General features: G+C 51.3%; 1 protein-coding gene across 4 annotated transcripts in view; it reads right to left on the bottom strand.

The window, feature by feature from the left end:
* The window catches only part of NTRK3 (neurotrophic receptor tyrosine kinase 3), a 367,285-nt gene that overhangs the window by 48,545 nt on the left and 292,626 nt on the right, over window positions 1–26,114 (bottom strand). For all 4 annotated transcript variants that reach the window (XM_032836989.1, XM_032836991.1, XM_032836990.1 and 1 more), the window contains 2 exons: window positions 10,172–10,302; window positions 1,620–1,792 (listed from right to left, as the gene is read on the bottom strand). In XM_032836989.1, coding sequence (XP_032692880.1) covers window positions 1,620–1,792; window positions 10,172–10,302 — 304 coding nt within the window. The remainder of the gene's footprint in view (window positions 1–1,619; window positions 1,793–10,171; window positions 10,303–26,114) is intronic.

Genomic DNA, 26,114 nt, shown 5'->3' on the forward strand with positions numbered 1-26,114 from the left:
CCTGATAAAATACTAATTGTAATAATTTAATAGTAGCTATCATCAACTGAATACCCAGCTACATGGAAAAGTCATTTAGGTATTAGACAAATATAATCACTTAGTACTCATAGTAGGAAACCTGTGGAGCGGTTATTATTAGTCTTGTTTTCTAGAGAAGAGAATTACGGTTTAATAACTTGCTCCAGGTTACATCACTGAGACGTGACAAATTCAGGACGTGAACCCAAGTCTGTCTGATGACAAGGACTGAATTCTCCAAGAAAGGAATAAATTTCATTGTGAAAACCCAAGTTCAGTGGGTTCAAAACATCCTACGGATATTTTCCATTCCTCAGGGGCCATTTTTGGAAACCCAGCTCATAAGAAGAGTTCATTATCTGCCATCAGCCCTTTCTAGGCCCCCTCAAAATCATGGCATGTGAGTCAATGTCTCACTTAAAGGAGATGCTCCCCAAGTTTTGGCCAATGGGCTAGCATGTACCATTGCCTCCACGGGAGCTCTGAAGATGTCATTATCAGTGATGGGATGCATGGATATCAAAGGAACCCTAAGTGTCAAGGTCCTGATTGATCCATCTGCTTTCCAGGACCTGAACTCCACACACCTCACACACAGCCACCCCCTCCACATCTGGGCACTGCTTGGAAGTGGCAGATGCAGGAGACAGAAAGTGTGAACTCTGCTCTAGTGGTGAGAAGCTATCTTCCCTGGGGAAGGCTGTCTGCCCCCCTGCCCTGCCACTCCATCCAGAACCTTCTGGCTGAGGTTTCAGTCTCTTACTAGCTCCATCAAAGCATCTTGAAACCTAGGCTGACCTTGAGCCAGGTTTGGGGAAACCCCCTTACAACATATCTAATCTTTCTAGAACAGTGCTATCCAATTGAACTTTTTATTGATGGAAATATTCTATGCCACACTGCCCAATACTGTAGCCAATAACCCCAGGGGACTGCTGAGTACTTGAAATGCGGCTAGTGTGACCAAGGAACTGAATTTTTAAATTTGATTTAAGTCATGTAAATTTAAATTCAAATATCCATAGGTAGCTACAGCAGTGGACAGCATGGTTATAAATTTATCCGAAGAAAATCTGCTCTTCTTTCTCAACCATCTCTGTCTTCTGACGAACTTGCAAACGTGTACTTCCTTAATCATCCTAAGAAAAGTCTCCAGCACAAAGGTTTCCAGCAGACCTTAGCTCCATTTTGCAACACTTAGAAACATAAGGCACCAAGAGAGACCACCATTCAGATCGCCAAGAGAAAAGGGGGCTCTAGAGTCTCGGAGTTGAGTTACAGGGTGCCAGGCCCTCTGGGCTCCTTCCTTAGACTCTTCCAGACCCTGCTCTTATGGTCTGTCCACCTTGTGGTCAGGAAGAAAATACTCCCTTGTCATAGCATCCTTAGTATTTATTTCCCCCTAGAAATCAGTGACAAAGGCCAGCAGAAGCTCGCTGCTCAGGAACTGATAGGAAAGATGGAAAGGTTGCTTCTCATTTCTAATCCCTAGACTTAGTGTTCAGAGGGCCCATGTGACTTCTGGCTCCAGGGAAACTGTAGGGGTTCAGGGGGGACTGGCTGTGGGGTTAGGGGTGGGGGCAGTAGTCCTTGCTTACCTAAGGAACTTGTTCAGGTCTCCATGCTTCATGTACTCAAAGACCATGATGAGCGGGTCCCCATCACCACACACCCCGTAGAACTTGACGATGTGTTCGTGCTGCAGGTTGGTGAGCAACTCAGCCTCCCTCTGGAAATCCTTCCGGGCAGCCAGGGTGGGATCCTTCAGGGCCTGGAAACAATGCAGGACACGGGTTTTAGCAACCCGAAGGCAAGGGTCTGTCTGCTCCTCTCCTGGGAAGAAACTTGCCCATGATAAAGACTGTTGGTTCCCAACCAGTCAGATTGCGATCAGGGTTTAAAGGCCATGAGGTGACGTCACAACAGCCAGGCCCGATTCCTTCCTTCTTCAGTCGTTCATCTTTGCAGAAACAGAAGCCGACTTCCTGACCACACCTCCCATCCACTGGTCAGTGATCTCCGTGCATGGTCATCTCAGAGCCCTTTGCTCCCGGAGAGTTTGCGTGCATGGTGGAGGGAGCAGGAGGCTGTGCATGTGGAAGGCCTGACCAAGGCCCCTTCCCCTAAGCTCTTCTTGAAGAAATGGTCCCGCAGCTAAAACTAACAGTAGAAAAACCGCCATCCCATTGGTTTAACTTTGTAAATTAGCTTATGCCCAGAGCCTACTAGAAACCAGGCATAATACAGCCTCCTTGTCTTTTCTATTCCCTGATTTTGGATTGTGAAGGAGGGTATGTTTGCAGAGAAACATCAACATGCTGGCTTCTAGAAGGCATCTGTGTCCTCCTAGTGGGAAACTGAAGGAGGCGCTGGGATTGGGGGGGGCGGGGGTGGTGACTGCCGCTGTGGGAATGGCAGTGAACCAGCAGCAGCTTCAGGATCTGCCCAGAACCAGGACAGGGTCAAGTCTTTCGAAGTCCCAGGGCAGGATGGGCAGGTGGGCATCTCGCGGTCACTAAAACGCCACAGCATAGCCCCTGTGGGGTGGGAGAGCCCAGGGGGCATGGAAGACCTCAGACTGGGCTCCAGGAAGACAAATAGAAGAGCACAAGTCAGGAGGGGTGTCAGGTGTGAGTGCGGGTGCTCGTGCACCAGAAGGGGACAGTGAGACCGAAGTAGAAGGTTCAGAGCCTCTCTGAGCCACAGTGATGCAGCTGGGCCGGCCACAAGGAGGATGAGCAGTAAAGGCGGTGGGGGGAGGCTCTCTTCCTGCAGGAGGAGTCTGGACAGGGGTGCACACACATTTCAGGCTTCCCTCCCTTCCCTGCGAGCTCAGAAGGCAAACGGGGCCGAACAGCCACTTGCTCCCACCAACAGAGTTTTGTCCCCTCACCAGACACAACACCAGGCCATGAGGGAGGGAGTGTGAAGTTTGCACGCTATTTTCAGATTCGTGAACATCTAGACAGGCATGGGATTGGTTTGCATCCTTTCTGCCAAACATCTGGTCTTTTTGGTGTTTGAGGCAGACCGACGTTCCCTGTAGATCATGTTACTTCTGAAAGGCCAAGGCCCGCCAGGGGTCTTTCGGTCACCTTGGCCACGCCCATTAACCAGAATCCACAGGGCTGCCTTGCCTGCGGGGTTGTGCATTGGCAAAAATCCTATCCGGTAAGGCCCATCAGATCTCCATCAGTCACCAGCACACATTACAGATGATGCCCTTTGAGCACGAAAAGGACCTTAAATATCACCAGCTTCTTTCCACCTGCTCACTTCCAGAGCTGGAGAAACTGAGGCCCAGCCCCCATCTGGGAGGCAGCACGCATTCGCACATCTCAAATGACAGAAGCGTACCATTAAACCAGACCTCAGCCATCTCTGGGACCCCCGGGGTCCATGCCAATGCCTCTAGAGCCATGGTCTCTTAGCCAGAAATCAAATCCACTCCGCCTTCGACTAGCACCACTTGTCACTCTTCTCAAACTCTGCAGCTTTCACCGAAAATGTGTTTGATGGAATGTTTCTACTGTTGAAAGAAATGTTGGGATTTATCTAATGCAGCTTTCCCACCTCACAGGTGAGGAAGCCGAGGTCCAGAATGGGGGACTGACTTGCCAAAGACCATGCAAGGAGCTTGGATCTGGAGCCTGGGGACACTTTCCCGGCCAGCATACCAGCTTGAATTAATTTACCAGATGAATCGGCCACTAGGCTTGTCCCCATAGGGAATGGGGGTCACAGATGTGAAAGGGCAGAAGACAGGGCCACCAGGCAGGACACACTGCTGCTGGCAGAGGGGCCGGGCCCAATGAGGATGCTGAGTAGGTAGGGCTGACTAAGACCAGAAAGGCGGTGGGCAGTCCAGCCCGTGGCTGACTTTGCGGCTCTGATCTCATGGGTTCCGCACGTCGGCTCTGGCTGCCTTCTCAGGGAAGCTGCTAAGAAAGGAGCACGCCACTGTGGGTCCACGTCCAGCCAGAGCAATGATATTTGCCAAAGCTTCTTGCTATGCGTGGAAGAAGGCAGAGTCATGGTGAGAGGGGTCCTCTCCGTGACCCAACTCCTGAGCCATGTGGCCTGGGCCGTGGGTAGAAAATGACTGCCTGTGATTTACTTTTCCATGAAGAATAAGGGGGGATGGGGAAGAGGAACCCAGCATGGGTGGGATGGAACACTACTAAGATTTATGGGAATGCTGGATTTATGGGAGGGAAAAGTAGATCAAATTTGGGGCCAGCCAAATGGCCTCTCTCCATCTCTGTAAATCATTCTCTCTCGCACCGTCTGGACGCCGATGGCAGTCATGGGATTTTTGTTCTCAGCTCTCGGGCAGTGCCAGGCAGTGTCCCCAAGCCTGGCACTCCACACTGCCAGGCAGATAGGGGTTTCTCATTTGGGAGACGGGGCACAAAGCAACAGCTGTCCCCCAGTCTCTCCACAGCCCTTGTCCACTGCCAGTTCTCTCTCTGCCTTCACCCTGGGTTTTCCAGCTCCCGGGTCCAACTTGAGGTTTCCATGTAATTGGCAAAGGTTCAGTGCGGCATCAGGGGGCCAGAGCTGCAGGTGGCCCCAATTCCCAGGGACTGATGCAACTGGGACAGAGATGACAGGAGGAGACTAATGAGGAGGAAAATCAGCTCAGTGGCTCTCTGGCCCTTCTCCGTGGCGTCCACACTCAACCCCTTCTTCGGGGCTGGGAAACTTCAAAGTGGATCGCCAGTCGGGGGCACCAGGAGCACACCACGGGCAGAACCGGGGCTCAACACGGCTGCCAACTGTCATTGTAGGGAGCCAGGTCTTGCCAGAGGGTCTCTGAAACCAAGGAGGCTCCCCTCGGTCCTCTGAGCAGTATCCATAGATCAGAGGTCTGGAATTTATCCTGTGCCTCATCTCCTTTCTTTTCCCCCAGAGTTTGAGGACAATTGTGCTTTGATCTTCCCCTCCATGTGGATTATATCTCATGCCCACCCCAGCCCTGGTTTTCCATGGGTCCATTTGGTTAGATAGAAGGGAAGCAGTCCAGATGACAAGAACATTTGAATTTCTTGGGGCACCTGGGTGGCTCAGCACTGACTCCTGATTTCAGCTCAGGTCATGATCTCAGGGTCGTGAGATCAAGCCCCTCAATGGACTTCACCCTGAGCATGAGCCTGCATAAGGTTCTCTCTCTCCCTCCCCCTCTGCCCCACCCCTGCTTCCTCTCTCTCTCTCTCTCTCTCTCTCAAAGAAAAAAACAAAACAAAACAAAAAAAAAACAGTTTCAAAGTGTTTGGTTTCAGATTTCATTAGTATACTGAAACTCATTTAATACGTGCAGAGAGACACACATTCCTAAATGTTCAAACTTTTATATATTCAAACACACACACACACACACACACACACACACACACACGTCAACCTACACTTTTTAAGTATAAAAATCATCTCTCTCCTTTTCTCTCAAAACCCACTGTCACTTCTCTTTGTTGACACTCCCAAATGATCTTATGAGAGAGGAAGCTGGATAAGTTATCACAAGCACAGGTGCCCTTCTCTCATCTGGCTTCCTGGCATGCAACTGGCCATTGGTTTCTCATTGTTTTTAGGATAAAGTCCAAACCCCTTAACACAGTCATGGGCTCTAAATGTCAGGTCTCCCCATCTCTCTCCACCTTCTTTCTTCCATGCCCTTCCTCTCCCTCACTCACTACACTTTGGTCTCATTGGTCTTTCTGTCCTTGGTACCCACCAAACTTTTACCTGCCTCAGGCCCTTTGCACATGGGTTCTTTTGGCCAGAAAAAACCTCTCCACTAAGTTATATCCACATGACTAGCCAAATTAATTGGTACTGTCTGTTACCTCTCAGGAACACCCTGACTGAAACTCATTATGCCTTGAATATTCACTGCTAGTTGGATAACCAGACAGATATCTTTGTCCCAGAGGGGAGCTTGCCAAGGGTCAGCTGTGATTGTTTCCCAAAATCATTTATGATCCATCTGTTAATGTCATTGCTTAATGTAATGAAACATCACAGAAACCAATGAAATATGAGTACAAAGAGTTGGCTGGTTTTCTTTCTTTCTTTCTTTCTTTTTTTTTTTTTAAAGATCTGAGTAATTTGGGGGACGGTCTTGGTAGCTCACTCAGTTAAGAGTCTGATTCTTGATTTCAGCTCAGGTCATGATCTTGGGGTCATAAAGTCAAGCCCTAACTTGGACTCTGTGCTCAGTGAGGAGTTTGCTTAAGATTCTCTCTGTCCCTCTCCCTCTGCCCCTCCCCCATCATCTGTACTCACTTGCATTTTCTCCCTCAAAAAAAAAAAAACATTTTTAAGATTTTTTTTTTTTAATGTGACAGAGGGAGCAAGAGAGCACAAGCAGAGGGAGCAGCAGAGGGAGAGGGAGAAGCAGACTCCCTACTGAGAAGGGAGCCCCACACGGGACTTGATTTCAGAAACCTGAGATCATGACCTAAGCCAAAGGCAGACGCTTAATGACTGAGCCACCCAGGTACCCCAAGTTGCCTATTTTTATGGAACTTAAGGTGAAGCCTTTATTTTTTATTTTTTTTTTTTAAGATTTTATTTATTTGACAGAGAGAGACACAGTGAGAGAGGGAACACAAGCAGGGGGAGTGGGAGAGGGTGAAGCAGGCTTCCCGCCGAGCAGGGAGCCCAATGCAGATAAAGACTCTGGAAAAACCTGCTAAAGGTCAGTGGTTAAAAAGTGTTAAGAGAAAAACCCATTTTTTAAGAAATTGGGAAAATACTAAAAATCTGAGATTCTGCACTCTGATTGTCCCACAAATATTTTCAGTGTGTGTTCCAAGGTAAACTAACTGAAACTAGAAATCATGAACACCCAAAACAAAAACAAAACAACTCTCCAAATGAAAAGGAACTCCAGAGTTGCAGTCCAGAAATACTGGAAGAAAGAGAAGGTTAGATCCAAATGTTTAAAATTATCAACAACCACAACATGAATAAAGTTAATTCTATAGGAACAGGCTGATAGAGATGTTAAAATAAGTAAAATTGTTCAAAGACAGTAAAGAAATAATTACTAAAAACAAAGCAAAACAAAAACCAAAAAACCAACAAGATGATATGCAGCCAAAACAGGGAGAAATAAAATTAAGATAACCAAAAAACCATGGACTAATTAGATAGCTTGGAAGTAGATTATACGGTTCATGGAAGTTAAAACAAAAGCCTCCACAGACAGGACAAACCCTACACTAGATAAAACCACAAGAAGAATTCATGACTCAAAGCGATGCTAACATTTACCCAGATCACAGCCTGGTGAGACAGAGGGAACCGGGAAAGGCAGTGACGAGGGGCTCCTCCCCTCCTCTGTGAAGGAGAGGGGCTGCCTGGGTCTTAGGTGCTCCCACCACTGATTCACTGCAGGACCTTGGGCAAATTCCCTGACCTTTCTTTCTGTGCCTCAGTGTCCGCTTCTGTAAAATGGGGATAGTGATGGTGCCTGACACTTAGGGTGGCTTGAGAGGGCAAAATATTAACCCACACACATTACTGACAGTGGGGCCATAATTGGTGCTTCCCATTAGATGCTGTTGTTATCATCCTGAACACCACCCTCCTCCTCCTCACCTATCCCTTCTGGGCTCTCATGTTCTAGGATCCTGAGATGGGAGTTACATGGTCCTATGTGTCCCCTTGCCTCCTCCACCCCCAGTGCCTCACTTGGTGCCAGGCACATCGTAAGTGCTCAATAAATATTTATGGGATGTGTAAATTAAGCATATTTTTAAGAACATGATCAATCGTTGAAAGAAAAATCTTTTACAGCACACTGAACTATTACAAACTAACATTAGTATATCCTCAGTGTAAGGAGACAATAAAACACTGTCAACCTCCCATGCCCCACTCTTCCAATATTCTCTCTCTCCTCCCAAAGGTAACCACTACATTGACTTATAGAGGTCACGGGCTTGCTTTTGGAAAACAGTTTTTACTACCTAAGTATAAATCCCTAACCACTAGAGTTCAGTTTTACCTGTTTTTTAAACCTGAAATAAGTGGGATCATATATATAACCTTATATAATTATAATTATATATTAATTAATATATTAATATTTATAATATAATTATAGTCAATATAATTATATTATATATTATAATATATTATATATAACATCATATATATGATGGTGATTAGAGATATATATGTATATATTTATTTCTAGATCTGTCCTTTTTCATTCACCATGCTGTTTTTGAGATTGTTTATTATTACATATAGCTACAGATCACTCATTTTCTTAGTTGAATAGTTTCTTATTGTATGAGCATACCACCTTTATTTATCCATGCGGCTACCGATGGACCTTTGGGGCTGTTTCCAGTTTTTGGCTGTTGTAAATAATGCTTTCTGAACATTATTAGACATATCTCTAGATAGCTAGCTAGCTAGGTAATAGAAAGGAAGGAAGGAAGGATGGGAGGGAGGGAAGGAGGGAGAAAAATAGAAGGAAATAAAGGTGGGTGGGTGGGTAGGTGGATGGTTGGATGGATGGATGGATGGATAGATGATAAAAAGAAAGACAAATACCTAGTAGATATAGGTCTAGAAGTAGAAGTGCTAGGCCACACAGTTTGATGTTCTAGAAAACCGAACTGGTTTTCAGAATGCCTATACCACTTCACCTTCCCACCGGCACAGGAGGGACATGCAGCCGCGCCCTATTTTTGTCAGCACTTGCTATGATCACCACCGTTCAGCCATTTTGCTCGGCATTCACTGGTATCTCATTATGGTTCAATATGCATTTTTCTGATGATGAGTTAACTGGACCCCTCTCTCATTCTTCCAACAGCTATCTGGCTATCAGAGGAGACTCTCTGAGATCTTGTGAACAAGAGTATTCTCTGTCAGATGATTATGTCAAAAGGGCATCAACGATTTAAAAATATGAATCATGTGTCTTTTTTTTTTAGTATTATTTATTTATCTGACAGAAAGAGAGATCACAAGTAGGCAGAGAGGCAGGCAGAGAGAGAGGGGGAAGCAGGCTCCCTGCTGAGCAGAGAGCCTGATGCAGGGCTCGATCCCAGGACCCTGAGATCATGACCTGAGCTGAAGGCAGAGGCTTAACCCACTGAGCCACCCAGGTGCCCCAGAATCATGTGATTTGAATGCCAGGTTTACAGGACCCATATGTCCAAATTATGCTCTTGTCCCGCTCTCCTCCCTCCCTAAGTATTCTCTTGTCCCCCAAGCCAACAGCAAACATCTTTAGAACAGAGGCTCTGAGGTCTGCTCTGTCTCCCCCATTGCAAAAAAATCTTGCCAATCAACTTAAAGCCACAATTTGGGGAAAACCTAACTTTGGGTTATACTTGCATGTGTACTCTGAAAGTCCACAACTACCTGCACCAATATGAGAGCGAACTCAAGAGGAAGGGAGTTGCACAAAGGAGTCAAATCTGAAGAGGACAAGAAAAGCAGAAAACACCATTTCTCAGCCCTTCTCCAGGGAAGATGAGTGTCTTCTCCAGAGGCTGGGTGGATCTCCTGGGCAGCAAATGGTGCAAAATCCCAGGGCACTCACCTCCTCCAGGTTCCCAGACTCAAGGAGAGAAGAAAACCCTCTTAAAAGGATGAAAACAGAAACACATTTTTCTGTGTCATCCAATCTGGGTACTGTCCCTTAATGCCCGACTACTCAGCGAGAAACATTTCCCAAGGTTTGGGGCCATTATTCTATTTCCTGCTCAATGCACAAATATGTCCATTTCATTTACCAGTCCTCCGAGGGATGCTGGAATGCCCAGTGGATTCGTGTCACCCTATAAATTAAAAGTCTGAGGGAAGTGCAGACTCTTTGGGGGACAAAATTAGAAATCTTTCCACTTCCCTGGTCCAAGCCGTTTAAAGACATCCTCACTCACCGGACCATCCCATGGCTATGGAGGCGCGCTGAGCCAGTTTATTCTCAGGCTGATCAGGGACGCAGCTCCAGCCTTCCAAAGCCAGAGGACACCTCATTGACCTCGGAGCAAGGGCCCGATTGCATCTGATAATGACTAGAACCCTTTCAAGCCCGGAACGGAGTGAGCCTCTGCTGCTGGCTCCCCGGCCCCCAGCCGCCTCCCTCCTTCCTGGCAGCCCGCAGACCTCCGGGATGTACCTTCACAGCCACGAGCATCTTGTCCTTGGTCGGGCTGAGGTTGTAGCACTCGGCAAGGAAGACCTTCCCAAAGGCTCCCTCGCCCAGTTCCCGCTTCAGCACGATGTCCCTTCTCTTAATGTGCTGCACGTCTGTAGGAGGGGACAGAAGACGAGAGAGCGGCCCGTCAGTTCCAGGCACCTGTCCTCACCGCAGGGGGGTTGCCGCTTCTGTGCCCACGGCATGGAGAGGCAGACCTGGCCATGGACCCAACTCACTCCTGACAACCGGCCTTGTGTGGGCGTGGCGGGCCGAGTCCGACCCAAAACCAAATCAGTCTCAGCCCTGCCCCAACCCACCCCTAACCGGTCTACATTACAGCGGCCTCGGCTGGAAAACAGAGTCCACAGGGTTCATGCACAGGATTCTGGAACAATCAGCTATGGTTTCTAGACAGCGTGCACCTATAGGGCAGTCTAAGCAGCCACTGGCGCAGGAAAGTCCTGGGCATCATGCGGGTTCTGGCTCGGGAGGTCTGAGAGTCTGCAGGTCTAACAAGCTCTGTGGGGACACCTGAGTGTCCTGGGCCCACGGACTGCCCCTCCAATAGTGTGCTTTGAATCCCGGGCCCTGCCACCTCTTTGTTGGTTTTTTTGAGCTTGGGAAAGTGATTGCATCCCAGAGCCTCAATGTCCTCATCTGTAAAATGGGGTTAACATCCAGCCATGCCTTTCTTGCTAAATTGTTATGACGATTAAATGAGAAAGCCTGCTTGAAGGCTTCGGCCCAGTGCCTGGGACCATCGAAAGACGCACACACACCTGCAGACACACACGGGCTCTCGTTACACAGCAGCAGCTGTATCAGTCCTAGCAAGGTGTCTGCTTTGTGGTGGAGACTGCGAAGTGGGAGCTAAAATTATCTGGGGGAAGCCTCTGCTTGACAAATCCCGCTCTTCTGAAAAACCAATGAGATCGTGAAAGCCAAGACCAGAGAGCACCCTGGAAACACGGTCTAGGCAGAGAAGGGTTGCCACTGCCTCAGCCGGCTTAGCAAGCCTGTTAAAGTCCGTCTGCCGGGAGAAAGCAAGGATGGGACCCCAGGAAAGGAGCCTATAGAGGGCTAGTATGAGCCATGGGCTGGTGATGAAAGGAGCACGCCTGGATGGAGACCGATCACTGACCTTCCCATGACTGCACAACAGGCAGGCGCCCACTGCCCACCTGTAGGGACGTTAGGAAGAGCCGTGACAGCGGGGTGGCGGGGGGGGGGGACCTGCCTCAAAGGACCTTGTCAAAAACTGAGAACTGAAGACGGGGGAGAGGCAAGCCTACCATCCCCGTGAGTGAGGAGACAGGAACAGATGGGTGCAGATTGGTGTTTGGGTTGGCTTGGGAATTTCTTCCAGAATAGACTCCAAATCTTTTTGTTTGTTTGTTTGTTTCTGTCAAAGTTCACTGTCTCCCCACCGTGTTCCAGATGACCTACTGGGGAGGATCTGTGGGAGGAAGCGTTTGCAGACCATTTTTCTCTCCCCCCCAGCAAGACGGACCTGTAGGCTCCCGGAGGCGCGAGCCATGTGAGTACACAGCGGGGCTCTGCCCCAGTCTGCACAACAAGTGAATTAAAAATCTGTTCTCTTCTTTACACCCTGTGTCACTATTTCTTAGCCTCTGAGGAATGGGATTTGTTGGCCTTAAAGGGGAAGGCCAGAGAGTCTCCCGCTGAGAGAAAATGGGAGGTCAGGGCCACTCAGGGGAGGCCATCTGCTCTTTGCTGCCTAATCGTTCCCAGGTGACCAGCGATGATGCACGGGGTCCTATAAGGTGAGCGTCCTGGTGTGGCCGCGGAGCGCAGACGGGCCAAGAAGGCAGCCGTGAGAGGCCAAGTCCACACCTCTGAACATGCCGGGACTGGGGAGGAGTGAGAAGTCGGGGGCACCCGGACCAGACCTGGACCCTCCACACCGTCCGGGCTCCTCACAAAACATCTTAGGACTCCGTTCCCTTGTCTGTAAAATGGCTGTGGGAGGACACGCAAGTTCTACTCACCTGCTACGTGCGCTGGTTACATGACGGTTTGTAATTCCTAGAGTCCTCTAACACGGCGGCGTGTTTTGGTCTTTGCATCGTTATGGATATTATTTTACAAGAAAGGGAAGCAAGCAAGGGCCAAGTCAGAAGTCCGCACCTGGTGGCTGAGTTGGGACTGGAATCCAGAGCATCGGGCCATGCCAGAGTAGCCAAATCACAAGGGGACAAGGCCCCTTTGGTCCCAGACCCACCCCAACACCAGCCTCCCTCAGACTGTAAGAGGGCACTGTCGTTCTCACACTTGAGCTGCGACAGAATCTTCTACGAGGCTCGTTCAAACACACTGCTGGGCCCTTTCTCCCAGAGTTTCCCATTCACTAGGTCCAGGCTGGAGCCTGAGAACTTGCCTTTCTAGCAGGTTCCCACGTGATACTGACCGTGCTGATCTGGGCACCCCACTTCGAGACCCACTGGAACAAGATGGCATTCGCAGGGGAGGGATAAGCCCGCTCTCAACGGACAGTCCCACACCCGCAGATGTTTTATTCATTTCTCGCCACCTGAAGGCCTACAATCCTCGACTGACAAGGGGCCCCTCCCCACACCTAGCCGCCCGGCCAAGGCTGAGTCAAGGTCCCTCTCAGGGACTCAACGGCTCAGCCATGTGACGAATGAAGGTCATGCCTCTCTCGCCTTCTTGTGTCCTAGACACATCCCCACAAAGGCAAAGCAACAGGATATAAATTCCTGGATCCCTTAGTCCACTTCTGGGCTGAGCGACCTCATCAGCCCCCCGAGCTCTTCTCACTCTCAGCTGCCACGAGTGCAGAATGAGGACAGAGGGACGGAGGAATTCCATGGAGAGTGGGTTCTGTTCAGCTGCCTGGGCTGGCCCATGTCTTAGAGCCCACCAGCTCCCCTCCCTCCCTCAGCAGCATGAATCACAAGCCCGGAAAGGTTCAGACAAGTCAAGTGGACGCAGCAAACAGGGAGCCATTTCTCAACCCTCCCTCCGTACCCCAGGACTCGAGAGCCTGGCAGTAGCAGAACCCCAGCCATAGGAGAGGGGTAATGGCTGTGGGCCTTGAATGCATTAGTGGGGGCACAGGTGACCATGTTCCTGGGAACACTGCTGCTCTCCGCAAGCACGAAGCAGAAGCCTCACCCAGATTTGCTAAGGGATCTTTTTCAGAGACTCGGGAACACCCAGGGGCTCAGAATAAAACAGGCCTGGCTCACTCTAGTTGTCTTCGGGGAGAAGTATTTTGAGAGCGATACCTGAGCCTAGTCTCCAAAAGGGGGAGCGAGATCTAGAAAGGGCAGCAGGAGGGATGGAAAATAAATATAGATTCCATTCGAGCATAAATCCTCCCCCGGGAGAGAACACCCCACCAGTCGTGGGGATGAGGAGCTATGCACGGCAAATGGGGAGAGAGGCTGGGTGTGCGCCAAACGTGTAGGCAAGTCACTTCTGTATGGACAGCCCCGTGTACCAACAAGACTGTAGACCCCAAAACATCATCTGAGCAGCAGCTTATCCCTGAACCTAAGCAGGGAGAAGCAGGGTAAAGGGAAGTTCATCGGTGGCCGGTCCTACCCCGTGGCCAACATTCACTTCTGATGATAACCACGAGAGCCAAGGGTGATTGTGCCCCTTTCACAGATGAGAAAAGGGAGGCAGGGCTAACTCTCCAACGTTCACAGAGCATGGCCAAGGAAGCTTCTCTCCTTCACATGGCTCCTGCACTCGAGTTCCTTCCAGTACTCAGGATGGCCTTTCTTCGGTCCTCCCCTAATTTGTGGCCACTAAGACCATTCGGTCCACAGAAAGTCAACCCTTCATCTTCCCCTTCTTCCAGCCTTGTCTGACTTCTCTTACCCCACTCCTCCTGGGACTCTATAGCCCAAGGGAGAAGGAAGGAGCTTCCTTTCCAGAGGCCCCAGAGGAGGAGTCGGGGGAGGGGACCAGGGCGGGAGGAAAGGGCGCTGCTCGGGCCCTGGGAGACGGCTGGAGTGAGCCATTCCCATTTCTGACATCCTCTTGTCTACTTGGGCCTCTTTTTGTGCTTATTTTTAGCTCACACGGCGTAGCTCAGAGCTGCCTCTGGTGAAGCCATCTGACCTGCACGCCAAGAAGTGATGGATTCTCCTAGGAGGAGAGGGCATCAATCTCCTTTTACTGCCTGGCTCGCTGGCCCAGCAGAGTCTGGGTCACAGGGCTCAGACGCCGGGACCCTGGCAGGGGAGGAGGAAGGAGAGGGATGCACAGCCCAGGCCGTGGGAACACCTCCTAATCTCTAGGGAGGAGGGGCAGCTGCAGAAAGCGGGGGGGGGGGGGGGGGGGGGGTGCACCAGGGACCAGGGGAAGCGGTCTCTGGGAGACAACACGGAGCTCCTGGGACTTTCTATCCTGACTCTTCCCCTAGCTCTTCCTTCAACACAGCCCCCTTCTGGGCTCTGCCAGAGGAAATCATCCGCAGAGTTTCTCTTTCCCGCAGGACAACCGGTTCCTCAGACGAAACACAATGAGGAGTTCTGTTTCAGTTACTGCTCCATGAATTTTTCTCTGTACCGAGGACCAAGATAATTATACCATATGTATGGGATGCACTTCTGTGAGGTCTTCCAGGCCTGGAGTGAGCTTGACCTAGGGAAGAATCACTAATTCAAGGAGGTCGCAGCCACCTCCATCCAGAAGACCTCAGAGGCCACGGAGCTCAGTGGGCAGGCTGTGGTCATCCCCTTGCCCTCCCCGTGTTCACCCGAGCTGCCTTGCCCAGCACCTTCTGTGACCTACACCGGTCTGCAGGACAGACAGACGTGGCTGGTGACGTCGGGGACCACTGTCAGCCTCACCTCCGTGTTCTGGGAGAACAGGGCTGTGCCCAGCAGATACCACTCAGTGCTGCTGATCAGGCACGAAGAGGAAGCATAAAACCCATGAAAAATGGGGGAGCTGAGCAGCAGACAACTGGGGAAGAGAGACAGGTCTGTATGGGAGCCCGGATCCTGCTGCTCACAGCCGTATCCGCTGCTGGGCCGTGCACGGCTCCTTATCCGTAGAATGGGTGTGTGAGTGTCTACGCAGCCAAGTTTTAGGAGGACAGAGGCACGCTTTCTGAATAATAGAGGTCATCAGAACTGTCTGAAACATGACGGGCATTTAATACAAGTGTGTTCCTTCCCCTCTACAGGATTTTCATTTGACGCGAGAGCTCAGTCTACTGAGAACCAAAGAGTGACTTGGAAAGAAACCCGAAGAGGGTTTGTCCTCCTGCAATAAAATGGCTGAGGCTGCCCCGGGGGGAGCCAGTGCCGGCTCAGGGGGCTCCCAGCAGCCAGTCCATACCTGCCACCACGATGTCCAACCTCCTCCCTCTACAGAGTCCAAAATAGTTTGTGGGAGGAGGTCGGTCAGACAGCGGAATAAAGACATCGAAGGCAGAGACAGCCACATACTAAAGATTACTATTGATCAGGAGGAAAGGAAACAACCAGACGCCCCAGGGTCGGCGGTTATGAAGAATGGTGGTCCCGACTCCACTCTGTGTCAGGTAGCAAAGTCATGGACCCAAAGCCGGCACACTGCCTCAGTCAGACCCAGGCTGTCCTCACAGAAGGCCATCGGCCCCCTCGGTGCCTTGGGTAACGGTTGTCCTAGGAGGCCACGCACTCAGGCAGCTCGGAGACCATCCCTCCCTGAAAGCTGCTCTCCTGAGGGACTCAGAAGCAGGCCCTCCCAGCACCCCTCAGGGCCAGACAGGTGCTCTCTCATTTGGGGCCTGATGGGCTCTCCTGGCTACCCTGCCTTCCCTGCTCGCCTGGCCCGCTGTCACACCCAGGGCCTAACCCGGTCCCAGCCTCATTGCAGAGACGTCTCTGGTCTTTCCTCCAGCACCTCTGTCTCTCTCCATGCTGGTCTCTCTGAGCTTCTCATCATCCCCTGATGCCTTTGCTAATAATACAGACAAGTCCCATCAGAGCCAGGAACCGTGCTAAGTGCTCACCACACCTCGTCTCATTTGTCCTCACAGTGGTCTTAAACACAACGTGCTGTCCAAGTTCAAGGTGATGAGGCAATTTGCTCAAGGTCGCCCAGCGGTGACAGGTGGCCCATCAGACTCTAGGGTCCAGCAAGCGCAGACCACCCTCCTTCCCCTCACTCATGACAGCCTCCCCCTCACCAGGCTCTGCCATGCCTACCCCGGTGAGGACGCTGCCTTCTGAACCGGCAGAGACCATGGCAGAAACCAATCACATCTATAAGGACATGGAGAGAGAGAATCCTTTCCCTTATCCCTGCCACCATGGGTCGTTACTCCCCGAGCCCGACAGGAGCAGCAAAGTCGGCTTCTGGAGATGAGGACAGTCCCAGAAGGCACAAATGCAAGACCCCGATGCCTAGCGGAAGAAGAGAGGGTCTCCTCAGCCTCGGGGTTCTCACATTACGAGGTGAGTCCAGAGGGCGCCTGTGTGCGAGATGGACTGGTGGGGGGGTGCAGTCCTGGCAGGAAGGGCAGGGGGCGTGGAGAGGGAACCACTTCTCTGAGGTCCGTGTTTTCTTTGCACTAGCCAGACCCGAGGGTCCTGGGCTGCCAAAAACGCTCAGAAGAAAACATCAATTCAATACCACACATTTAATTACACATGAAATGGAATGTCTTTAAATGGAAGAATAACATTCCCGGGGCTCCAGCGGTGGGTGTTTGCAGTGGCAGGAGGGAGACAGAGGGACCAGTTCTGCATCTTTGAGGGGGAAGGAGACTGCCGCGCGAGAGAGCAGGACTCCTGCTTTTGCTAGAGGTAGGAATTGCTGCCTGCCCTTCCAGATGCGTCCTCACCACTTCTCAAGGCCCCAGTGGCTACATCTCCTTTCCCACCAACGGGCGGCCAGGTGGGTAGAACTCATTTCCCCTCTGGTATCGCACAAGGGCAGAAGCAGGTAAGTGTGTGCCCTGACCAGCTGTGGACCACAGCCGTGGTCTGCAACTGACCTGCTCAGTCTCCCCATGGACAGAAGAGTGGAGCGTGGCCCACCCGCTCAGTCTCCTCACTCTTCCAAGGCAATCCCTGGACAGTTTGCGGGCAAGGAAAACTAAGAGGACCTCTAGGGTGAAGCCGACTCAGGGTTGGCAGAACCTGAGGCTGCCGCTGGCCAGGCTGGGTCCCATCCCAAGGCTCCCCTAGCTGGACTGGGACTCCCCTGCCCAGTTTGAGGCCTCGGCAAAAGGGGGCTGGCGGTGCTCAAGTCGGAGACCCGTGTGTGTTGTGAAGTTGTTAAGTTGTGCCCAGCACCGGGCACAACATGCAGCAGGTGCTCACTCAGTATCTGGCACGTAAGCAAATGGATGAAAACTCCACACCCCTCCCCCCATGAATCCCTGCTGGGGATGTGAGGAGAAGAACACGACAGAGAGGGGAGGAAGAAGGGAGGCTGAGGGAGCAGTAAAAAGAAAGGAAAGATGAGTGAGAATGGGAAAGGATCCAGAAAGTTCCAAAGAGCAGCCTTATTTATGTCCTGGCTCTAAGACTGGCCCCAGGAACCAGGACCACATTGAACCAGGACAGTTCTGAGACCCGCGTCCTGAGCCCCCCTCCCAGCACCCGGTCTCCCCAACAGAATGCCTCTGCGGTCTCCTGGGACAAAGCTCGACACGCACCCGGTGTCCACTCGGGGGCACGTGCGCACCCCGAGGCGAGGGGTTAACGGGCTAGGACTCCAAGACGCCGTGTTCCCACCGAGACGTATACATAAATAAGACACCCTGCTGTTTCTGGAAACGACGGGGAGAGAGGATCAGCAGAGGACTGTCTGTTCTGGGGTGATTTCCAGCTCACGATTCCTGACACGAGGAGTTCAGAGAGAGAGAGGGGGACGTTCAGACGTGCCCCCCCCACCCAGCCCCAGGTGCTACCCCGTGGAGCTCAACCTTGAGCTTGGGCACTGTGACGGCCACGCGGGGCCTCCCTCACCCACCCTGCCTTCTGTACCCACTCCCTTCATCTACAGGTCGTGCTGGCCCTTCCCATGGTGACAGGACCCCTTCTGACTCTCATTAAGCACTGACTGCTCCAGCCGAGAGTAAAGAGCTGGAAACTCCCCGAGGAGAGCATCTGGAATTGAGCAGCTAGGTGCTGAAAGATGAAGCTCAGGCTCCAACTGGAAATCTGTCCCTCCAGCAACTTGCCTGGCTCCCCATTCTCTCCCCCTCCCCCAGCCTGGATGTTTTCTTCCCAACTTGTCGGTGACAAACCCTCACTCCAAATGCCCATACAAGGGGCTGGTCCTGAGTCTCAGTGTCCCCAGAGGCCCTTCCCCGCCAGCAGCTTCCCCGGGGATGCTGCTCTGTCCTCTCAGCCCTGGCATCTAACTCTGTCCCCCAAGTCCCTCCTGGGACACTGTGGCTTTTCATCAGCAGACACAGGTCAGAATGTGTTCAAGGACGTACCTTCCGGCTCTGCAGCTCGAGGCCAAGACACAGACGGCTGGGCCCCATGGAGCCGTGAGGATGCACCTTCACGTAAACATCCTGAGTTCAGGAAGTAGAAATGCCTGGAAGAACTTCCGGGTGAACCAGAAGGGGACCAGAGGACCAGTCACCCACTCACGGGACATGCCGTCAGCCTTGAAGTCTACCAGCTCCCTTAGGTCCAGTAGGAAACGGAACCCTTCAGGCAGGAGTGGGAGGAATGGGCAACAATACAGGCAAGGGCAACAATATATCCTAATACCCACAAACATGTACAAAAAGAAGGGGACCTTGTTACAAATAAGCACCAGTATTAAGAGCCAGAGCACAGCTTTGGAATGAGGCACGTTCAACAGAAAAAAATTCACGTTCAACAGAAAAAAAATCTTAGGAGACAGAACTGGACAAGTTTCCAAGACAGGCTCAAGCTTCAATGTTTTCAAGCTTCAATGTTTTATGAAATTAAGAGAATACCCCACCCACACATTCTTGGGTTCAGTGAAATTCTGTTGGTTCAGTGAAATTCTGTTTGTACAGTATTGTGTCTGAAGGTTATAAATCTGTATAATAATGGCTACAAAGTTTCACAAAGGAATGTGCCAGCTTCTTCCTCCCACTTGCTCCCTTCTTCAACCTTCCATGAGCTTCTCTGATTACTTAATCTCTCTGATCCTTGATTTCCTCACCTGTAAAATGGAGATAGCAAAAAAAAAAAAAAAGGAAAAGAAAATTCCAACCACACGGCCTTGTTGGATCTTTAAATGACACTGGTGTTGAATGCTTAGAACAACGCATTAGCCCATAGCATCAATGTCTTCAGGGGGAGGTCTCTGGGATGCCATTTGAGAACTCTACTAACTTGGCCCAGATCCCTAGGCGTTTTCCCTCATAAATTCCCTGCATAAATACATAAAATAGGTCTGACAGATGGAGGGGCTCTCGCTCACTGTCCTCTGAGCTCCCCGTGTGGATTCATACCTGTGCATTTTTACCCACACCATTCCTCCATCTGGGTACGCGGCACAAACTTCCACCAGGAAAAACCAGCTCATGTCCCAAGAGCAACTCCAGTCCCATGCTGTCCATAAGATCTCCTCCAGATCTTCTTCCAGATCTCAACGTCCCCCCAGCCTCATGTATGCCTAGTGCAGAAACAGGTGTCCTGGGACCCCTCTTCCTACTTCGCTTCTCCTCATCTCACTCATCTCCCTCTAGGGAGCAGATCAGCACATGTTTGCTACCTGGCTGGAGGGAGCAAAGGACATTAGCAAAGGCCACTGGGAGAATTTTTTGCAACATACGCTGAGTATGTTGAGACACGGGCTCCTGGGTTATTTGTGGGCACAGGCCCAGCCCTTAGATCTCCCACATTCACCAGCTGTCAAAGGGGGCTGCTGCCTTGTGGCCTCCAAGAAACTCAGTGAAGATTTTAGTTTAAACAAGCCTAGGACATAAGCAGGTAGCCCAGCTGGGGACTCAGGACCCCACCTTAGGGTCCTGGAAGGCCTTTCTTTAGGAAGGGTCAACTTCAATTCTGCCTAAAGCAGGAGGCAGAGCTCAGGCACCAGGGAGAGGGGGAGCCGGGGTTCTCAAGGGAAGGAAAGGCAGGATACCCAGGCCTTGGGAATTTGGAAACATATATCCCCTTATGGGGCCCTCGGGGTCTTTCATAAAAGACTCAACGTTCCTCTATGCAGGGCTGAAACTCAGGACATAATTGGGATCTTCTAGAACATACCTATGCTCTCTTTGGGAGGCTTTCAACTCTGGGGGCGGCAGAAGACTGCTCTCGGGTGGCTCTGGTCACCCTGCTTCCCGTCTTCCCCGGCCACACCAGTAGGGAAGGGGTTGTGGTGACAAACCACACCTGCTAATCTCCCACATCCTCCCCCTGCCCAAGGGGCCGACAGCTCCCTCAGTCCTCCCAGCTCAGCTCAGCTCCTACAAGCTTCCTTCCCCACCCCTCAGTGCAGAATTCTCAGTGGCCGGCTCACCATAAGCCCACCCCAGGATTCCTGACCAGACCTCCCTTCACCTGTCCACACCTGTTCTACCAGACTGCTGGAGAGCCCTGAAGGCCACCTCCACAGACGGAGGAGGCCTGTGGGGGCCTGGGGAGTCAGCGGCTGGGCCCCCTCCAAGGGGGTGTTCCCATTTCCAGCTCCCACTCCCACAGCGGAGGCATCTGCCAGGCACCTCCCCCTCCCCACGCCTCCTGCCCTGGTCGTCACGCTCTTCAGCCTTGTGTCTGATGGGCTCAAGGTCAGAGGCCAGAGCCCCTGGGTCGCCGCCATGCAGGCCCTTGGAGTGGGCAGCCTGAGCTTGGCGCGGCCAGCAGATTCGTTCCACACGGCCTCCACCACCCCGGATCCGAGCCCCCCTGCCGCCGCCCGCGTGCTCTGCCAGGTGTTTCCCCACGTCCTCTGAGCTCATGTCCAAGAGATCCCCCACACCAGATGTTCGACGCACTGGCCGGTGGTTTCCTGGCCGCTGTCCCCTACCCTGCAATTCCACCAAAAACAAAACAAAACACAGAAAACGTTGGAATTGGCGGAAGGCTTGGTGCCCCACCTGAGCCCCGGAATCCCTCCATGGGCTTGGTGGCTCAAATCAGGTCTGTCTGAGTTCCTCACGTGCCAGGCTGCTTCTAGAGTCCCAGTAACGCCACCAGCCACACGTACATGGTGCCTTGGACCAGAAGATCATTTTTTCTAGGTCTTTTGGTGCCAGAAGAAATGGAGCCACATAGATGTTTGGGCTCTGAATGAGGCCTTTGTTAGATCCCAGAAACTGGGGGTCATGTGGCTGTTAGAATCAATGTCAGTGGGAAATCAGGAGGAAAGAACTCTTCGTTGGACACCGTTGGTCTGTGTTGCTGACATGGGGCCACCTTTCATTGTTGGGTCTGGACACTCTTGGGTAGTCCCCAAAACACCAAGACGGGGACTCTAGGACATGAGCCCCAGGAATCCACATAGAACATACTCAGGAGCCCGGTAAGAAACCATGTTCCCATCCCCTGCAGGGGGACCCCAGCTCCCTCTTCCCACTGGCCTTGGGGCCCGCTCCCCTCTCATCTTTCAAAAGAGATTATTGCTTGATGTAGTGACCTCAACACACCCTTTGTCCACTGCGGTCATCTCTAGCACAGACCACTGTAACCTTCCTCTCCTGATGCTTTCCCACCACTTTGTCCACTCGTTCTCTGAGAACAAGCCCTTCCAGTCCCCTTGCCCGCCTGCCCCCGCCTGTGTGGATCCTCATCCTTCATCACTGGCTTGCTCTTTCCAGCTTCCTGCTGCCATTTTGCTCCTGTCTTGACCTTTTCAATATGTGTACTTTCTTTTTCTCTGAAATAGATCTTCATTGCTGGCTCCTCAGGCAGGTGTGAAGGGCTCCTTAAGTGCCCCCCCCCAACCCACCCAGCACAAAGCACGAGCTGCCATCCTCCCCGACCCTGCCAGCATTTGGAGAGGCCCGTCCTTGTGCATGGCTCCCTAACACAGCCTTCCTGGCCCCACAGATGGAATCCAGAAGAGCTAAGTGAGATAAGCTGTTTCCCACACCAGCTCTTTTACTCTATAAACTGGCCCTTTTCTTCTATGTCTCTTGTCTAGGAACTTACCCATTTTCCCATTTTCAGCACAGAAAGTGCATAAGCTGAATGACCGGACAGTAAGCCCCTTCCTGGAAACTGGTCTTGTGTCAATTACCCACGGATGTCATCTGGTATAACTTTTCTGATTCTGTGAGATGTGGGGTCAAACATACGTGAATCTCCACTTACTCTGGCTCATGCATTCGGTGGAATGACTTAGGAAATCCAAGTTATAAAATCAGGAAGGAATTAAGTCTTTGGATCAAAGAACGGTCATGGAAAAAAAAACTGGGGAAAAAAATGTTATCTGCAAGAGAGCAAAGCCACTCGATAAATGTCTCATTGTAATGAGAAGACCCCCAAAAAGGTCTCTAGCAGACCAGAGTCTGGTGAATGGAATTTGCTGCCTAATGCTCGTGATTACTAATTTCACATGTGAAAAGCCATGGCACTCTCCACCTGGTGTGTGGTCTCTTCTGTTTTACTTTAGTGGGCATTAGAAATAAACAGATTAATAAAGAAAAGCATCTATAAGTGCATGCATGAGTTCCTGACAGCCATGGGGATATCAGGGGGTCTGAATTGTTACAGACCAATTTTTACCACTCACACACAATTCCCTGGCCGTTGATTTCCCAGGGACGTAGCAAGAACAAACCACAAGACGATAGCCTGTTCTGCCCCTGCGGGTGTGCAAGGAGCAGGGGATGGAGAGGCCCTTCTTATGCCAGGATGGTTCAAGGCCCCAGAGCTGGCATCAGACACTCACAGCTCTGCAATGGACTAGCTGTGTGACCCTGGGCATCTTACTTAACCTCTCTGAGGGGACATCTGTCCCGACTATGATTCCCCCTTGGATGTCTGTAAGCAAATGAAACGACATCAGTTTGCAAACCTCTGAGCACAGCAGCAGAACCCCAGCGAGCGCTAAGACCAAGATTTACTTCTACTCTCTTACCCGAGATTGCTCGTTTGGGCTGCTGGCCAACTCTCACGCACCCCGGCACTCGTGGATCCAGAGGCGAGCATCCGTTCAAAGGTCATCTGTCCTCTAATAGCACACCTACTGCACCTGTCCACCTGACATGAATTTGTCTGCAGAAGACTCTGCCTGCCACTTCCAGCTAGAGAAAACTCTGATCGCTCCAGGCTGTGGGCCTTCAAATAGGGCCATTTGCCCGGCTTATAGAAGCTGTTTGTTCTCTACTGCCAACGACAGAGGGTCAGGAGATCTGGGGACATGGCAAGGCACAGAGGAGCTGGAGGGCGACACATGACAAGCTCACGGCAGGTGGGAATCACTTGGAGTAGCTTTTACATTGGCACATGGAGCCTTCAGAGTGGCTGAACTCTGTGGTTCAGCTGGCAAGCGAGGGCTCTGTGTCTGGGTCTCAGTCGAGAAGGGCAGAGAGAGAGCTGGAAAATGATCTCCCTTGTCGGCCCCCATGAGAAACCCTTGCTCTAAACCTCCCTGTCAACTCCAGCCACTGTCCACCCCTGCCCCCAGCATGATGGGAAAACTGGACAGAGAAGAGGCAAGTTCTATAAAAATTGCCATTTTGACAGTAATGGAAACAGGGGCACTCACCTGGACCCCCCACTTACTTGCCGAGGGGCCATACACTCACTCACGGTGTAATGTGTTCAACAAATGTGCATTGAGTTACAGTGTGTGTCAAAGCCAAGCTGTGTGCTGGGGGCTCGGTGGGGAGTGACATTTTTCTGGAGCTCAGGGGTCTAGCGTGAAGGCAGGTGGGTCACAGGCAAATCCAATCCCCATGGGGGAGCCAGGTGAGGACCTCAGGGGCACCTGACAGGTGCGTCTAGCTGGGTCTTGAGGGGCTGGGGAGATGGCTGTCGGGGAAAGCGATCTATTCTCTTTGAGCCTCCATTTCTTCACATAAAAATGTGAAAATGTATGTAAAAATGACTTTCACACAATAGTCAGATGGAGAATGTTCTTGCTCTGTCACCCACCAACAATAGCAGTAAAAAAAGTGCCTGGCTCATAGGCGTCAAGTTTGCCCAGGTACTTAGAGACGCGTCTCTGGGTTCTGGTGTAGGAGGGGCATGTCGTCTAGAGGAAGCTGCCCAGGAAACCCTCGCTCTATCACACTGCAGTGTTCCAGTTGTGCCTTGAAATTTCCAGTCCCTGGGGCACAGTGGTGGGTTTTACGGTCTCCTTAACCAAACAGCTTGGCTCTGGCCAACACCACTCAGCACAACTTACGGAACCAGACTGCCTGGGGTCAAATTCAGTCCACCCGGATCATTTTGTTCTGTGACCTTGGGAAAGTTACTTAACTCTCTGATTCTTGGTTTCTTTATCATTTGAAAAAAAAAAAATGCCTGCCTCATAGAAGTATGTTGAGTATAAATGTTTCAGTCTATGTAGAACACATATTCAAGGACCTAAATCAGGCATCATCATTAAAGGTCAGGTATTGTCACCAACAACTTCATCATCATCATCAAGATCTTCACTCTCTTGGTGACCACAGTCCCACAGAGGGGGCCTTCCGACTGGTGGTACCTTCCCTGTGGGAGGCTGTGTGGTGTCACTAAGAGGTCAGGCTTGACTGGAACCCAGGCTCCACTGCCACCAGCTGTGTTACCTTTCTGAGCCTTGATCTCCTCATCTGTGAAATGGGCTAATAAGAGTACTCAGACCACAGTATTGCTGCAAGATTAAATGAGATCATATACAGAGAGCAGCCTGGAACGAAAGGGGCTCTCAGTAAATGGCAGTGGCCACGTCCCTCTATGTTAGCACAGAGGAAAGAAATGTTCACGTCTAATCATATGTAGTCACTCTGTCCTTTCAGGAGGGGTGACACACTTCATGTAAGGGACAAATCAATCTTACTGCTTCCTTTACCTCTGGGAGACCCTGAAAGAAGACAGAAACATGTTAAACTCCTACAAGTTCTCTATCCTGCTGGAGATGGACGGGAAGCAGATGGCCCACGGTTTCGCAGAGCACCTGAATTCGGCTCCTTGCTTAGCAAGGAAGGAACAATATCATTCTGGACAGTGAGGTCTTATGACTGGATCTCCCTGGGGGGAAAACATGGGAGAGAAGAAAGGGGAGCCTTGCAGCATGGGGGGGGTGGCCTGTTGGTGGGGGAGCTGGGGGACTTTTCTGAACAGAAATATCTAAGATTCAGCATTTGCTAATTTGTGTTGCCAGCACATAATGCCAAAACTAGAGCAAAAGCCACTTCTCTACACACAAACTTCACGTGGGTGTGATGTTCTGAGCATGAAACACTTCACCGAAGGCATGTGTCACTTACTGGGGACGAAGACCCGAAGAGCAGTGGTCCATACAGATGCTGGGCAGCCGGTAAAGTCATGCAACCCAGTGAGAGCAGAGACCCTGAAGTTTTCATAAGAACCAGTTGCAGCCTCCCTGTGGCTGGACAGCCTTGGAGACACGGGGCAGAACGCATATGCATGGTGGGTCTCCAGGAGTTTCATCTGAAGGCTGCTCAACCATCATCTGGCTTGTGAAATCATCCTCATCGTCCCAATCCCTCCCTACGGCCTCTGCTTGGGGGGTCGAGTGGTCTTTCGTACGTGGTGCAGCCAAAAGAGAAATCTCACTCCTTACCCCTGCACCTGCCGTCCTCAGGGTCTTCGAGTGTATAAATGGCACTACCATTCTCTCAGTGACACAAGTCCCTCGTCCTCCAGCTTTCCTTGATGGCCTTTTACCACTTGCCACCAACGCCCATCAGTAAATCCTGTTGGCTGTAGCCTCCAAACATGTCTTAAATCTGTCCTCATCCCCAGGAGATCCACCTTCTCCCCTCCCACCACCGCCATGACGGCCTCTCATCTGGGTAATGGGCTCCTAACTG

Source organism: Lontra canadensis, unplaced genomic scaffold, assembly GCF_010015895.1.
Source record: "Lontra canadensis isolate GAN:19392208 unplaced genomic scaffold, GSC_riverotter_1.0 scaffold94, whole genome shotgun sequence".
Classification (NCBI taxonomy): domain Eukaryota; kingdom Metazoa; phylum Chordata; class Mammalia; order Carnivora; family Mustelidae; genus Lontra; species Lontra canadensis.